This window comes from Pseudophryne corroboree, chromosome 2 (assembly GCF_028390025.1).
Source record: "Pseudophryne corroboree isolate aPseCor3 chromosome 2, aPseCor3.hap2, whole genome shotgun sequence".
NCBI classification, from domain to species: Eukaryota; Metazoa; Chordata; class Amphibia; order Anura; family Myobatrachidae; genus Pseudophryne; species Pseudophryne corroboree.
The window spans coordinates 337,969,682-337,987,973 of record NC_086445.1 but is presented as its reverse complement, the minus strand read 5'-3'; the positions used below and the strand labels follow the sequence as shown (position 1 = coordinate 337,987,973).

General features: G+C 44.5%; 1 protein-coding gene across 2 annotated transcripts in view; it reads right to left on the bottom strand.

Annotated features, from left to right (window-relative positions):
• Positions 1-18,292, bottom strand: part of GPC6 (glypican 6) — a 1,112,124-nt gene that overhangs the window by 811,762 nt on the left and 282,070 nt on the right. For both annotated transcript variants that reach the window (XM_063953010.1, XM_063953011.1), the window contains exon 2: positions 2,281-2,439. In XM_063953010.1, the coding sequence (XP_063809080.1) occupies positions 2,281-2,439 (159 nt within the window). The remainder of the gene's footprint in view (positions 1-2,280; positions 2,440-18,292) is intronic.

Sequence of the window (18,292 nt, the reverse complement as noted above, 5' to 3'; positions counted from 1 at the left end):
TAATTATAGTCACATCGCACAATTTGCAGCACGCTGTAGCCTCTCCTTTCCTTCTTTGGTAGCAACTTAAGAGTACAATGCACTGTGGGTTGACTGAATGGTAATTATAGTTCATTCTAACAGGGTATGACAGAAACTGCAGCACAGTGATGCAAGGTGAATTCTGACACTGTATTTATGCAGAAGAGGAAGTCCTATGCTAGTACCGATCAGTCTTTTTTAGATGAAACATGACCTCTCTCTAATCAATGTGTTATCATGGAGATGATCTAGTTTGAAGTAGAGTCTCTTCTTGTAAGGAGGCGATCAAAACACTGCTCTCTTTATAAATGTAGCTGTTTTAGGTCTGCTTTTAAGAAGTTGTAGAATCTTATTTTTATCTTGCTTCAAATTGCAAAGAAAGTACAGATCTATGAAGATTTTTTTCCGTTTCATTTTTTTTTTTTCATTTCCAAATTATAAATTTATAAGTACTTCTTGAGTTAGAGATCTTTATTCTGAAGCAGACTCATAGGGTATTTTAATATAAGAAGAACTCACATTTCTTTGATGTTTACAGGTATATCTGGGTATTTTCATTGTTTACCAAGCCCCCCATTAATGGGGATCCGGTCAGCATATCTTTTAATGAATACAAGCAAGTGTTGCATTGAAATGCCACTGGGTACAATACTCAGTTGGATATCTACTGTACATAATGTAAAGACCTTCTATGAATATAACCTGAGATTACAACTACAACAGTTTGGCCATTCATATGTGGTTTCACTGTAAGTAGAATAAAAACAAATCTTAAAGTATAAAAGACAATTTGTTTGAATGATATTCAGGTGACCTTTTGGGACAATAGAGCAGTAGATCTAAAACTGTGTGCCGTGGCACCCTAGGGTGCCTCAGGGCACTTGTAGGGGTGCCCTGGGTTGGTGGTCCAGGACCAGTTCAAATTATTTATCATCAATGTAATAGACAAAACCAGTGCTGGTGGCTGCCAATCATAAAATATGTTGCCAAATAGAAGCAAATCTTGTCCCTCCCCACATAATTGAACCTAAGAATGACATATACACACAATTTAATTATTTTTTCTTTCTAAATTTCTCAATAAGAAACTTTTGGCCTAGGGGTGCCGTGAAAACAATTCTGATACTCTAGGGTGCCAAGATTCAAAATAGTTTGGGGACCACTGCAATAGAGCATAACATGAAATGGGTGCTACAGTGTATTAAAGAAACTTGACAAAGTACATAATTATAAAAGAAAAATCGTGTGCTTACACATTTTGTGCATGCCATGTTGTTAGATCTATATGTGTTCTAATAAGAGGTTCACCTTACAAATGAATGAAAGCCTCACTTCCTTTTCTCTTGTTCTTCTTTTGCTGCAATTGCTACTGGCCATCATTCCGAGTTGTTCGCTCACTAGCTGCTTTTAGCAGCAGTGCACACGCTAAGCCGCCGCCCTCTGGGAGTGTATCTTAGCTTAGCAGAAGTGCGACCGAAAGGTTAGCAGAACAGTGCTGAAATTTTTTCAAGCAGTTTCAGAGTAGCTGTAGACCTACTCCTTCCTTGCGATCACTTCAGTCTGTTTAGTTCCTGCTTTGATGTCAAAAACACGCCCTGCGTTCGGCCAGCCACTCCCCCGTTTCCCCAGGCACGCCTGTGTTTTTACCTGACACGCCTGCATTTTTTAGCACACTCCCGGAAAATGGTCAGTTACCTCCCATAAACACCCACTTCCTGTCAATCACTCGCCGATCAGCAGAGCGACAGAAAAGCGTAGCTCGACCTTGTGTAAAACTGCATAGTTTTTTTGTGAAAGTACTTCGCGCGTGCGCACTGCGGCCTGTACGCATGCGCAGAAATGCCGATTTTTAGCCTGATCGCTACGCTGCGAACAACGGCAGCTAGCGATCAACTCGGAATGACCCCTACTGTCCTTTCACTTCTCACACAAATACTACATTCCTAAGGTCTTCAGTGTCCAATCCTGATTCTCAACCTACAGTACTTCAGTGTTCACTTCTCTTAACCCATCACCTCTCCACTTCCTCCATTAGTTAAAGTACTGTACCATAATACTTGGCCCTAGAACCTTTGCTCTATATGCTACTTATCATGTAAACATTGCTTCCTTTTACTTTATCACCTCTATGATAACCCCCCCCCCCCCCCTAAAAAAAACCTACAGAAATGGCAGATAAAATGAGATACATGGACTTTTCTATATTGCTGAATAATCTATATAATGCTATAAGGGTAATAAAAAACCAGCAATGCTTACCATCAAACTTTCTATGCCACAGCACAAATGTAGTGCGTACAAAATGACTTGTTTCTTGCACTAGATTTTCAAACTCCAATTTACTTTTTTGACTGAGTTTGTCTTCCATTTCAGTTGTACAACATGTAAATTCCTGAGGACAGACTCGTAGATGTTCCCCTGATAAAAATAAAAAAGATAAAAGTTATTGAAAAATAAAATGGAATGCGCATAAAAAGACAGATTATGGAGTAGAATAAGCACATAACATTAACAATTCAAGATGTATAATATATTAAAAAAATAGCTTACATCAGACCATTCCCCACATCCTAGACTCTGAACTACATTTTGAATGAGTTTTTCTGTTGGTAACCAGTACATCCAAGCAAGTCACATGTGATGCATTCTTGGCAGACCTTGGTATACTGTAAACTCCTTCACATCAAGTTTACTGACTTTTAAATACTCCCTTTCGATTAATACTAATTTACAAAGCTTTAAAAACAGGAACAGACAGCATTGCATTGAACATGTAAATAGAAAGAGAATTGGATTGTACAGCTAGTCAGTACCGTAAACTGGGCACATATCCTGAGACAAATCTTTAAAAACCCAAAATGTATTTAATTCCAGAAAACTCACTTTTATATGAAATTCATACAGTTATTGCTATTGATCAATTTGAGAATTATTTGTATCAACTCAAGTAACAATTTGCTTTCATAAACTTGTTTTACAATGTATATTGGGGTCATTCCGACCTGATCTCTCTCTGCAGTTTGTCGCAGCGCAGCGATCGAGTCGGAGCTGCACATGAGCCGGCACCGCAGTGCGTCGGCGAATGGCAGCTTTCGTTGCCTAGCGATCGCCTCTGAGACAGAGGCGGTCGCTGGGCGGGACGGGGCTGAACGGCGGCGTTAAGACGCCGTTTAGGGGGAGCAGTCCAGCCAACGCAGGCGTGGCCAGACCGTTGGGGGGGTGGCGGGCCGTGGCGGCTGCGTGACGTGTCACGCAGCCGCTGCGGGCAGCGACAATTCACTCCCGGACAGCCGCAGGAGCTGCGCTGGCCGGGAGTTACTCCTCAAATACAAAGGCATCGCCACTGTGCGATGCTTTTGTATTTGTGCAGGGGGGGGGCGGCACTGACATGCGGGGCGGACTAGCCCTGTGCTGGGCGTCCCCCCGCATATCAGGGAAGATGATCATAGCTGTGCTAAATTTAGCACAGCTACGATCAACTCGGAATGACCCCAATTATTCAGCAGCAGTGGGACCTTTTTTAATTCTAATGTAATCAATCTGAAATGGTATCAGGTGTGTAAGCGGTTAGCAGGAGATTCTTACAGGATAGTAATCATACCAATTTTTATTGTTTTGTCTGTTATTGGGTACTTTGGGATTAACTTTTGGGCCCTGTCTCTACCCAGCCTAATACAAATGTTAGATGTTATATATCATCATTTTTAGACTTTTAAATGAATGTGATAGGAATTTATAAAAATAAATAAACACATACTTCCCTCAGTTGTAGTAATATAGAATATTTGTAGCTTATATAAGGATAGGCAGAGTTATATATTCCAGAACAATGGTTTAGATGTTGTTTCTCACACTTTTTTATCACCAGACACACACATGATTTAGAGTATTAATGATAGAGTTCAGGAATGGATGGCAATGCAACTTTTTAACCTACTGTATATGTTGGTTACCTGGCAAGGTTTGTGATTTGGTGGTTATTTAAACTTGTTGGTTGTCTCAATTTTTCATATCGGAGTTAAATCATTAGGAAATATGGGATAGGTGGAACAGATATGAATTTTAGTTCATAGTCAAATATGTTATCTCTAATCACAAAACAAACATTCCTTTACATCACTAGTTAGTAGGTCACATTTATAAACACACAAAAAAAATCTGTCCATTGGCAAGTAATGACAAGGTAACACAATTAGCAAACTTCAATCACGTACTAAGAAAAGTTATAAACTTAAATAGGGATAACTGTGCCTCTATCTAGGGTGGATGGACTACATTAAGTGGCCCAGAAAAATAGTCAGAAACCCTGTAATGGGGTTCTAATCGTTGTCATGGGTTCTGCTCATCGTCCTCCCTTCCCTGCCACCGCAGCAGGCTGTTCAGCAGCCTGCTTCTTGTAAAACTATTAAAAATGGCCCTCCCAAAATGGCCGCCGCCTCAGAGGAGACAGTTATTAAAGATACTAGACCCTCCTCTAGTATCTTTTATAACTGTCTCCTCTGAAGTGACGGCCATCTTAAGAGGGACATTTTTTAATAGCCTGCTTGCACTGGGCAGTGGGCACACAGAGGCAGTGGCGGCGGACGGACGGCGGCAGGCGGGCAGTGGCATGAGTGGCCTGGGCCCTCCCCTCTCTGCCAGAGAGGTCGGGTCCGAGACGGCTGTGCCCGCAGCATCCCCTGACGCCGGGCCTGCTAGTGTCAGTTATATCATTACCTGACAGGATTGACTTCCACTGACAATTATTATATACTAGTTAAAAGCCCGTCAAAATAACGGACACTCGGGCCAGATTATAAAGGGGGGCGGTCGCTACTCACACAGTAGCTGTCGGGTTTCTGGAAGTCCTGCTGCTGGGAGCTGGGGCTCTGTCATGCTAAGGGTATAGCATTAGCATTTTTATATATATATATATATATATACACATTTCCCAAAGCACGGCACTGGAGACTTTTGTATCGCAAAGAAGATCTGAATTACAGATAAACGTTTCAGAGCTTACGCCCTGTCCTCAGTACCATACAGAATCACAAAGACAAACATTGAGGGAGGAGGTGGCCGTGTCCACCACGTGGGTGGACGGAGGGTGGTGCCATAAGCCGGGATATGGTGAGACAAAGCTTCCCCTCCACACAGACCAGGCAGTATGTGACATCAGAGGGCAGAACCATTGCTAGTAGCTCCGCCCCTTAAAGTGACAGTCCACAATTGCCCAGCAGCCTTGCCACTTCATTCTAAATCTGAGTGACACCATTAAGCACTCAGGAAATTGCATAACTGCAGTATCTGTATCCGCACGATTGCAGTCAAAGCCATTGGGCAGGGTGTTTGCATAAAACCGCTCAATAAAAAAAAAACAGTAAGCTGCAGTGACACAGGGTTCATCTACTGGTAAACTACTCCTGTGAGTAACAACATACACGGAGATTGCCTTTAGACCTTGCACGCGGAGTAGACTCTTTTTTCCAGTGGAGCTGAAGCATTTTTTCAAAATAGACTGCACTCAGGGGACACCACTCAGGGTATTTGTGTCCTTCCCTTGTGACTGAGATTGGGCCGCTAATCCCTAAATTTGTTATTTAGAGATTCATTCCTTGCACAGCAGGGGCTACAGCTTCTACAGAGCCCCATAACAAGGAACAGTCCTCACGTTAAAAGAGCCCATTGTTTACACTTCTACCAACTTGTTTCAGACTAACCTGCTGCGGTACGTCAATGAATTGACCTGTATATTAGCCGGCTGTAACAGAGATACTTACCTTGTACGCTGGCCCACCTGGAACTACTGGCTACAGACTGACACAGTCTTCCCGTGTCTTGGTGACTCTTAGTAGGGTTATAACTGCACCCGAACCACAGGGCCTTTGACTAATGCTATTAATGCTATTACTAATTTGCTATTCTATGCTGCTACTTGTAATTGTGTTCACTTAATATCCCCTTTACTGTTGCAACAGATAACTCATTTCATGTCAGATATTGCATGTATTATCCCTTGGTAATCTAGTGTTGCAGACACCTAGGTCTGGTAAAGAATAGGGAAAACTAACTGGCGCTACTGCCTATATTTAATGCCCACTAGTTTAGGGCGTTAGTGCATAGATATTTAGTTGAGTTATTGATAAATAGATGTATGAGGCTACCATATGTCATAATTGACTATACTGCTACCATCTACATGCACCTCTAATCGTTACAGAGGTATTATTGTGATTACACTGGTTAGATGGTAAAAAGCTGTTGTATTAATAAACTCAAGTTTCTGAAACCTCACCGAACGACACCGATCTACTCTGAGGATTCCACTGCCACCACTCACAACCATACTCACCTGGTGTTACATATATATACATATATCCAAGTGGTTCATCCGGCACTCAAATTTAAACTGGCTGTAAGTGCCCCGGTGCCCTCTTGTAGGGGACTGCCCCCTATACACATGCAGTATAAAGGAAAGAAGTGGCACTCGGAGACCCCATATAAAGTGCAGAAATAGCAGTGTTGCTTTAATTCATTCAACGTTTCGGGGTTACCCCCTTCATCAGGATAAAAAAACATAACAGTAGTAGATACATTTATTCATTACCCCCACCAGGGAGCTGCCACGGATCGGAATGATGAGGGTAATGTATAAATGCATTTACTATTGTTATGTTTTTTATCCTGATGAAGGGGGTAACCACAAAACATTGAATGAATTAAAGCATCACTGCTATTTCTGCACTTTATATGGAGACTCGGAGTGCCGCTTCTTTCCCTTATACTATATATTATATATATATATATATATATATATATACACACACACATATATATAAAAAGAGCTGCCTACATCAGCTAAAGATGACATTTGTTACTATAAGACTACAACAATAGAATAAGATTTCCCCTTCATGTTATGATTCTAATACTCAGGTCTGGGGTGATCTTATATGAAAGGACCTGCATGCCAGAACGTAATGCTGGGAAAGGGGAAAGGAGTGGGAATAGCCCCTGGCGCCCTATCTCCGTTGTCTCGCCCGTGCTGTCAGTACACTCTTGCGAGACTATGGTTGCTTGGGCCCATGGCAGCCGCGTTTGAAGGGCGGATTACGTCTGCCCAACTCCGATGCCCCCTCAGGTCTTAAATGAGAGACAAAGAGTGAACTGAGACAGGGTGATAACAAGGGGCCCTCTAACAAAACAACTAGGCCAGGGGCTACTAACAAACCTAAAACTAAAGTATGCGCGGATTACCGCCAGGGAAAAGAACAACCAAAATACTCCACTTGTCCACTCTCCTACACGGCACCGCCGAGTTCCGGAGAGGACTGTGGAAGCGGATACCTCCGCAAATGCTCCAAAACCAGAACACAATATTAAGCGGCCTAGGCCGCAGCACGCGGCAGAGCCGCCACCCACGAAACCAAACGAGATCCTCTAAAGACTGTCACAGGTAAATGAGGACCAGGAGAACTCCTTGGGATGAGATGACAAACACCAAGACTCAGGAACTCAGAGGACTGGAAAGACCGGGCACAGCAGACCAGGAACAGACGTTCACCAACATGAGCAACATGCAGGAAACTATCACCGGCATCTGTGTGAGGCACTGAGAAGGTATTTAGCAGGGAATCCTCCAGAGTCCAGAGCCTGATTACAATGAATGTCGTGCAGCTGCCTTGCTGCACGACCAGAAAACATGTGTGCACAGTTAAATAATAAACCCAGCAACGGGGAACGCGGTCCGTCCGTGGCGTCCCCGTTGCTAGGGTCCCGGCGGCTCGGCGCGCCCGGCGTCCTAGCGTTGCTAGGGACCCGGCGGCTCAGCGCGCTCTGCGTCCCTAGTTGATAGGCGCCGGGCCGGGAGGAAGTCCCGGACCGCGGCGCCTAACAGTACCCCCCCCCCTTGAGGAGGGGTCAACGAACCCCTAAAGCCAGGTTTCTGAGGAAATTCCTGAAAGAATAATCTCTTGAGTTTAGGGGCATGTAGATCCTTATCCAAGACCCAAGACCTTTCCTCCGGACCATAGCCTTTCCAGTGAACCAAAAAATAAAGCAGGCCCCGGGAAACTTTTGAATCTAACACCTTCTCTACCAAGAACTCCTGTTGTCTCTGCACATCCACTGGAGATCTACCCTGGGAGGTCCTCCGAGGAAATCTGCTGGAAGAAACATATTGTTTCAACAGGGAACAATGGAAAGTATTCCCAATTCTGAGAGATCTTGGCAAGCGTAGTCGAAAAGCAACTGGGTTGACCTTCTTAATGATAAGAAATGGTCCAATAAATTTGGGTCCCAGTCTAGCCGAGGGTTGTCGAAGCTTGATGTTGCGAGTTGACAACCATACCTTATCTCCCACCTTAAAAGTGCAAGGACGTCGGAGCCTATCAGAAAATTTCTTTTCTCGGAAGGCCGCTTTTCTGAGGGCAAGGTGCACTTTTCTCCAAATTGCTCTGAGATGGGAGGTTAAGGTCAACGAGGAAACTGGAGAATGATGGAAAAAAGAGTTGGCTCTAGGATGAAAACCAAAGACTGAAAAGAATGGGGACTCCTTGGTGGAGGAATGACAAGAGTTATTATAAGCAAATTCGGCCAAAGGAAGAAACTCGGACCAATCATTCTGGAGTTTTGCCGAATACAAGCGTAAGTACTGTTTTAATGACTGGTTGACTCGTTCGGTTTGCCCGTTAGACTGTGGATGGTAACCCGATGTTAAAGACAGTTTCATCTTCAATGAGGCACAAAAACGTTTCCAGAATCGTGCGATAAATTGTGGACCCCGATCAGAGACAACATCAGTGGGCAAACCATGGAGCCTGAACACATGGCGGAGGAACAAAACTGCCAACCCTTGAGCAGAGGGTAATCGGGGAAGAGCAATGAAATGAGCCATTTTACTAAAATGGTCCACTACCACCCAAATGACTCGCAATCCGGCTGAAAGGGGAAGGTCCACCACGAAATCCATGGAAATATGAGACCATGGCCTGAGAGGAATGGCTAAAGGCATAAGTTGCCCGATAGGCAACGAACGAGGAACCTTATGCTGTGCACAAACCTGACAGGAATGGACGAATTCCTTAACGTCTTTAGAAAGACTAGGCCACCACACTGAGCGAGAGACTAACTCCAAGATCTTAGTGATACCCGGATGCCCCGAGACTTTGTTGTCATGAAACTCAGTTAAAACAGTGCCTCTCAAAAATTCAGGGACAAAAAGACGACCAGCGGGAGTAAGTCTAGGAGCTTGGTGTTGAAGCTGGTTTAACTGAGTAAATAAATCCTGTGTGAGGCCTGCCCGGATGACTGAAGATGGAACTATGGGGGTAGTAACAGGATTGCTATTGTGCACCGGAAGAAAGCAACGTGACAGGGCATCAGCTTTCGTATTCTTGGAACCAGGCCTGAAGGTGATTATAAACCTGAAACGAGTAAAAAACAATGCCCAACGTGCCTGCTGAGCATTAAGCCGTTTAGCTGATTCAATATATTGCAGGTTCTTATGGTCAGTAAAAACAGTAATAGTATGCCTAGCTCCCTCCAGCCAATGCCTCCATTCCTCGAAAGCCCATTTTACTGCCAGTAATTCCCGATTACCAACGTCATAGTTGGATTCAGCGGAGGAGAATTTCCTGGACATGAAGGCACAAGGATGTAACTCCTGAGACTCAGGATCTTCCTGAGAAAGGGTAGGCCCAACTCCAACCTCTGAAGCATCAACCTCCACAATAAAGGGAAGCTCCGGATTAGGATGTCTGAGGACAGGAGCTGAGACAAAGGCCTGCTTCAAGGCCCGGAAGGCTAACTCAGCTTCAAGCGACCAATTGGAGGGATCTGCTCCTTTTTTAGTCAAAGCTACTATGGGAGCGACCAGGTCAGAAAAAGTATGAATGAACCACCTATAATAATTAGCAAACCCTAAAAAGCGCTGAATTGCTTTTAAATTAGTGGGTTGCGCCCAATTAAGGATGGCCTGGAGTTTTTTCGGTTCCATGAAACATCCCTGGGGAGAAATAATGTACCCCAAGAAAGACACCTCTGTGATGTGAAAATCACACTTCTCAAGCTTGGCATATAAATGATTCTCTCGTAATTTTTGAAGAACCAGACACACCTGGGTAACATGTTGTTCCATAGACTCAGAGTATATCAAAATGTCGTCAAGATAAATGACCACGAACTTCCCAAGGAGGTCACGGAGAACATCGTTAATGAGGTCTTGAAAAACCGCCGGAGCATTTGACAGGCCGAACGGCATCACCAGGTATTCATAGTGACCCGACTGAGTGCTGAAAGCCGTCTTCCACTCCTCCCCAGATTTTATTCGGATGAGGTTGTAAGCTTCCCTAAGATCAATTTTCGAAAAGATCACGGCGGAGCGTAACTGATCAAAAAGCACTGAAATTAATGGCAAAGGATAGGTGTTTTTCACAGAGATCTTATTCAGAGCCCTAAAATCAATACATGGTCTAAGTGACCCATCTTTTTTCTCAACAAAGAAAAATCCTGCACTCAACGGATATTTTGAAGGCCTAATAAAACCTTTTTTAAGGCTTTCCTGAATGTAATTATTCATGGCCGTGGTTTCTGGCCCGGACAGGGCATATAATCTCCCCTTAGGCAAAGTGGCACCTGGTACTAACTCAATTGCACAATCGTAGGACCGATGGGGAGGCAGAATGTCCGCATTGCCTTTGGAGAACACATCGGAAAAATCCTGATATTCCACAGGAATAAGCTCTGGGACGATTGCTGCAACCCGGACTGGATAAGAAATACATTCCTTAACACAAAAAGGACCCCATTTGGGAAATCTCCCCGGACCGCCAATCAATGGTGGGATTATGAAAGGCAAGCCAAGGGTGACCCAAAACTACAGGAACTGCCGGACAATGTGTAAGGTAGAATTCTATATCTTCAGAACGTAAGGCTCCTACTGTAAGTAATACTGGAGGTGTGCGGTGAGTAATTATCCCATTGGAAAGCGGACCCCCATCTAACCCGTGCATGGTGATACGTTTATCCAACGGTATCTGTGGAATGCCTAAGGCCTTAGCCCAAGTTAAATCCATAAAATTTCCTGCAGCTCCACTGTCGACAAAGGCCGACACCAATGAACTGAGGCTGCCAAAGGATATCTTAACAGGGACTAAGAGAGAGTCATTTGAGGAGATAAGCTGCAGACCTAAGTGAACCCCCTCACAATTCACTTGGTCAGAGCGTTTCCCGACTTGTTCGGGCAGTTGCGAGCAATATGTCCCTTACCACCACAGTACAAACAAAGACCAGAACTTAATCTTCTGGTTCTTTCCTCTGGGGACAGCCGGGAGAGACCCATCTGCATGGGCTCCTCGACGTCCTCTGGAAAGGTATAAACACAAGGACTAGGCCTAACAGTTGTTCCTCTTTCAGCCCTCTGCTCTCGGAGACGACGATCTGTTTTTATAGCAAGCTCCATGAGTTTATCGAGAGTCACAGGAGCGGGGTACTGGAGGAGACTGTCTTTAATAAGTTCAGATAAACCGAGGCGAAACTGACTGCGCAGGGCCGGGTCATTCCAGCCACAGTCGTTCGACCAGCGGCGAAATTCGGTACAATACACCTCTGCTGGATTTTTACCTTGTTTGAGAGCACGCAGGTGACTCTCAGCTGACGCCTCTCTATCTGGGTCATCATACAACAGACCTAATGATTTAAAAAAGGCGTCTACAGATAACAAAGCAGGATCTTCAGCTTTTAACCCAAACGCCCAGGTCTGTGGATCCCCCTGGAGTAACGACATAATAATCCCAACCCGCTGAGATTCAGTACCAGAGGAACTAGGCCTTAAACGAAAATATAGCTTACAAGCTTCTTTAAAATTAAAAAAGTATTTTCGGTTACCCGAAAAACGGTCGGGTAAATGCATCTTTGGTTCTGGGACCACCCTCGGGGAGGCTCGCAAAAGATCTTCCTGCGATCTCACCCGAAGAGAAAGGTCCTGAACCATCTGAGTAAGTTCTTGAATTTGGTTAACTAAAAGCTGACCGGGATTTGGTCCTAACCCTGCCGGATTCATGAAGCCGGTTAACTCTTACCAAAACTGAATGGGAAAAAATTTAAAACCCCTCTTTTTTTTTTTTTTTTAAGTTTTTGGGCCGGTGATAATGTTATGATTCTAATACTCAGGTCTGGGGTGATCTTATATGAAAGGACCTGAATGCCAGAACGTAATGCTGGGAAAGGGGAAAGGAATGGGAATAGCCCCTGGCGCCCTATCTCCGTTGTCTCGCCCGTGCTGTCAGTACACTCTTGCGAGACTATGGTTGCTTGGGCCCATGGCAGCCGCGTTTGAAGGGCGGATTACGTCTGCCCAACTCCGATGCCCCCTCAGGTCTTAATGAGAGACAAAGAGTGAACCGAGACAGGGTGATTACAAGGGGCCCTCTAACTAAACAACAAGACCAGGGGCTACTAACAAACCTAAAACTAAAGTATGCGCGGATTACCGCCAGGGAAAAGAACATCCAAAATACTCCACTTGTCCACTCTCCTACACGGCACCGCCGAGTTCCGGAGAGGACTGTGGAAGCGGATACCTCCGCAAATGCTCCAAAACCAGAACACAATATTAAGCGGCCTAGGCCGCAGCACGCGGCAGAGCCGCCACCCACGAAACCAAATGAGATCCTCTAAAGACTGTCACAGGTAAATGAGGACCAGGAGAACTCCTTGGGATGAGATGACAAACACCAAGACTCAGGAACTCAGAGGACTGGAATGACCGGGCACAGCAGACCAGGAACAGACGTTCACTAACATGAGCAGCATGCAGGAAACTATCACCGGCGTCTGTGTGAGGCACTGAGAAGGTATTTAGCAGGGAATCCTCCAATCAGAGTCCAGAGCCTGATTACAATGAATGTCATGCAGCTGCCTTGCTGCACGACCAGAAAACATGTGTGCACAGTTAAATAATAAACCCAGCAACGGGGAACGCGGTCCGTCCGTGGCGTCCCCGTTGCTAGGGTCCTGGCGGCTCGGCGCGCCCGGCGTCCTAGCGTTGCTAGGGAGCCGGCAGCTCAGCGCACACGGCGTCCTAGCGTTGCTAGGGACCTGGTGGCTCAGCGCGCTCTGCGTCCCTAGTTGCTAGGCGCCGGGCCGGGAGGAAGTCCCGGACCGCGGCGCCTAACACTTCAGTTATTCAAGGTATTTTTTTTGTTCAACATTCTATAGTATAGGAGTGTAAAGCCAAAGCATGGTGAGTGAAGTGAGTCTCCATGGAGATGCATTTCTACAAACGGTGGTCCCAAATGGAAAATCAACCCACTCTAACCCCAAAATGCCCAAAAATGTGTTGACAATTTCTGTGTTAAGCACTGTTGTGTCGGCCTTTTGATCCAGTTGACCTTTTGTATCTTGACAACGTCGACCTGTCATATATTGATCTTTTGTCCATGTTGACCTTATGCATGTCGACCATTTGTGGTTGACCTAATGACTATAGACCTATTGAATGTATACCTGGTGGATGTGTGGGTTTATACATATATAGACAGAGTAAGACCATCATATGCAGTCCTAATCTGGGTTATCCTCTTGTACCTGATCCACATTCTGAATGAAAACAGCTAGATGCTAAATCCAACCAGTGGCCATTGCAATATTTTGCATCAGTGAAAGCACTGTCACCTGGGTCCGCAAACCTATGTTCTCCCCAGTACAACCATGTACATTTGTGCAACCATTATACATCATGTAACAGAAAAAAAAATGCTTTTATTTTACATTTTCAAGGTTCCTAAAAGGCCCTATATTTAAATGGATTATGTGTTCACAATTTCCAGTATTGTGAGAACACAGAGATCAATTTAAAAATGAACGTCTTGAAAACAGACTGATAATTGGTTAACTTTTCATTCATTATGCTTCCCAGAGGACCCATTCATTTTCAACACTCTGACCTAGCCGTCCTTGTGAATCATTCATAGAGGCTGAGGCCAAGGCTAGTCTATACCAAATAATGCTTAGCAGAAAACAGTGACAGTCCTTGGACAATATCCATCTAAATCACTATTCCGTTTTAGAGTTGCTGTATTTATTATGTAATGCATTTCAGATTTGTATTTTGCAGTAATATATTGTTCACGAAATGCTTAAACTCGGCATACAGCTACAAATTAAAGACAGACCAATTATTAGACATGCTGAACATGGTGGTAATTCAGACCTGATCGCTCGCTAGCGTTTTTTTTCAGCGCTGTGATCAGGTCAGCACTGTGCATGCGTATGGACCGCAATGCACAGGCACGTTGCACGGGTACAAAGCGGATCGTTGCTGTGTGATGGGTTTTACGAAGAATCCATTTGCACAGCCAATCGCAAGAAAATTGACAGAAAGAAGGCGTTTGTGGGTGTCAACTGACCTTTTTCTGGGAGTGGTTGGAGAATCGCAGGCATGTCCAAGCGTTTGCAGGGCGGGTGTTTAACGTCAATTCCGGTTTCGGACAGGCTGAAGTGATCGCAGCGGCTGAGTAAGTCCTGGGCTACTCAGAAACGGCAAAAGATCTTTTTGTACTGCTCGGCTGCACATGCGTTTGCACACTTGCACAGCTAAAATACACTCCCCTGTAGGCGGCAACTATTTGATTGCAGCCCTGCAAAAAACTGCTAGCGAGTGATCAGGTCTGAATTACCCCCAATATCCAATATTGTTGCTATACACTTTCACATAATGCCAATGATATTGGATGCTTTCAGCCTGCCAGCATATAAGATAGATCCAATAATTGGTGCTTTGATTTTAGCTTTCAGACATTCTGGATGCAGGGTCCTCTAAACCGCATTGTAGCATACTTGCCTACTCTCCTGGATTCTGCGGGAGGCACACAGTTTCTTGAGTATTCGCAGCCCTGGTAGAGTGGGCACCCCTCCCGCATTCTGTGCAGTTCCTAGTGAAGATGGCAGAACGGAGAGATAAATACAGATAAACCGTGGTCCCCGTGGAGTAGGTGAGGCCTAATGAAGCGATTATATACTTTCCATGTAATTTTAGCTCCACCCCTATGCATATATGGTAAATCGCTGCATTTTTCCATGAGCGGATGGGGCCTAATGACGCAATTAGCCTGGCCTCAACCCCATTGCCACCCACCTGCTTCTCCTCCCCGGCCATCTCCTGGAGAGGAGATTAGTAATGCAGGCAACTATGCATTGTAGACCCTAGGCAAAGCAATGCACTGATGCCCCTACACACCCATTCCTGGGAACCAATAAAAAACTTTTAAAATGCCCCTCCTGCAGTCCTGCTCTGCCTCTCCGCATGCTTCCATACAGTGAATGGCTATCAGCACTCTGATTAGTTGATAACTTCAGCCATCCAGCAATCAGCATTATAATAGCCATTTACTGTCTCGCTGCAGGATGGGAGGCAGGTAAGTGAATGCTGCCTCACTGCTATTATTTTGTGGCCACCACCCACCCAAGCTCGGAGGCCCACAGAATGGTAGGGCTCTGGGCAGCTGCCCAATGTGCCATCTTTCCAAATACCATATTCTGGGACAGAGGTTGAGTCACATGCTTCTGCAATTACTTTAGCATCTTTTTGTCTTAGTCATATCTGCAACTTTATGTGGGAGCGTGCATCGTTATCGTTATAGTGCATACACACTTGACAAATGCACGATAATATCTTTGTCGTGCATATTGTCCACTTGAATCGTCTAATGTGTATGCACCTTTAGATGCTGAAATCTTGCTTGGTGCATCTTCAGACTCAGCCATCGGATGCACCATTGAAACTTACCCCAACCCCATAATGGGTGTAGAATCTACATCAGATTATGGCCTGCAATGTGATAGATTAAACTTCTGAGTTCGCTACCAGTTCAGAGACATGCCCATGACACTCCCATAACACTGTTCATCTCAATGCATCTCAATAGCAACTTCCCAGTCCCTGGCCAGGAACACTCAATGCGTTTACCATTTCACACACCGTGTGTCTCAATCACTACTGCCACTCTGTGTGTACACACAATGTAAGATAATGCCATCCCTGTTTTTAGGGATTTTCACACAAGTGCAGTAACTTAAAATTGCAGAACTCTGTAAAAGTGGCATAGTGTTGTGTACGATTCATAATCAGGCCCTTTGTGTCAAGCAGAATTTCCACGTAAGCCAATAAAATGGTGAAACAACGAGTAGAAAACAGCCTGCTGTGATACTTCACAGTAAAGACTGTTTCCTTTTTGTTTCTATAAGTGCAGCCATTGTCAAATCCCAGTGATCAATATTTCCTATTCCCCTTGCACTTCTGGCCAAGCCAAGAGACAGGTAATGTAGGAAACGGTGCATGGGGACAGAATGAGATAGCATCTGTGAATAGTGAGTTGCACCACAGTATGTCAGTAATCACCAGCAGGGCATCATATATACTGGCACTGAATCATTGGGAACAGTCTTACAGCACCGGTATAGATCAATCTGGAAAATGCCAAAACAGAGAAAATCATAGCTACTGTATAAGACACCGCTGTAAAAACTGGCATCTGTTTTTTTGTTGTTTTTTCCCCCCACAACTCAACTAGTGATTACAGCATGGCATACAAAACACCTGCAACTTATTGCTGGACAATATTACATTACTTTCATTATCAGAATGTTTTACTTACATAAATTGATCCATCATAAAGAAAAGTCAAACTTACAGCAAACTAAGTCAAAATGACTGTAAACAAATCCACAAAGAACATTTTAAAGCAAGTGCAACATGCGTACAGTGTTAAACGCGTATGGCAGTGTTAATTAAAAAAAATCCATGGAGAGTAATCGCTTAGTTGGCCTATTAAAGAGTAATACAACCTAAATCTACCGAGCTATGAATAGACCCTGCTGAAAATCCCAATGTGGTTTTAAATGTGTCAGCACTCAATTAATTAGAGATAGCACCTATTGCTTTCAAAATGTAAGTATTAGCAGGAATTAGGCCAGAGGAATATATGAGGTTTGGTAAAGCTCTAGAGAACCAGTAATTAAATAAGAACGGAAAAGGGCAAGTAAGAAAGCTAACTCTGGGGACAGGATATTTCCCAAGACAGATATGTTATCACTATTTGTTGAAGTCAGAATAATTTGAAGCACATAAACAAGAACAGCAAATAATGCAATTTGCTGCTGATATTTACTGGAACACTTTGATTTGTAAACAATCTAAGTGTATAACATGAACGCTCATTTAAGCAATTAAACAGTTGTAATTAGAGATGAGCGCCTGAAATTTTTCGGGTTTTGTGTTTTGGTTTTGGGTTCGGTTCCGCGGCCGTGTTTTGGGTTCGACCGCGTTTTGGCAAAACCTCACCGAATTTTTTTTGTCGGATTCGGGTGTGTTTTAGATTCGGGTGTTTTTTTCAAAAAACCCTAAAAAACAGCTTAAATCATAGAATTTGGGGGTCATTTTGATCCCAAAGTATTATTAACCTCAAAAACCATAATTTCCACTCATTTTCAGTCTATTCTGAATACCTCACACCTCACAATATTATTTTTAGTCCTAAAATTTGCACAGAGGTCGCTGTGTGAGTAAGATAAGCGACCCTAGTGGCCGACACAAACACCGGGCCCATCTAGGAGTGGCACTGCAGTGTCACGCAGGATGTCCCTTCCAAAAAACCCTCCCCAAACAGCACATGACGCAAAGAAAAAAAGAGGCGCAATGAGGTAGCTGTGTGAGTAAGATTAGCGACCCTAGTGGCCGACACAAACACCGGGCCCATCTAGGAGTGGCACTGCAGTGTCACGCAGGATGTCCCTTCCAAAAAACCCTCCCCAAACAGCACATGACGCAAAGAAAAAAAGAGGCGCAATGAGGTAGCTGACTGTGTGAGTAAGATAAGCGACCCTAGTGGCCGACACAAACACCGGGCCCATCTAGGAGTGGCACTGCAGTGTCACGCAGGATGTCCCTTCCAAAAAACCCTCCCCAAACAGCACATGACGCAAAGAAAAAAAGAGGCGCAATGAGGTAGCTGACTGTGTGAGTAAGATAAGCGACCCTAGTGGCCGACACAAACACCGGGCCCATCTAGGAGTGGCACTGCAGTGTCACGCAGGATGGCCCTTCCAAAAAACCCTCCCCAAACAGCACATGACGCAAAGAAAAAAAGAGGCGCAATGAGGTAGCTGACTGTGTGAGTAAGATAAGCGACCCTAGTGGCCGACACAAACACCGGGCCCATCTAGGAGTGGCACTGCAGTGTCACGCAGGATGGCCCTTCCAAAAAACCCTCCCCAAACAGCACATGACGCAAAG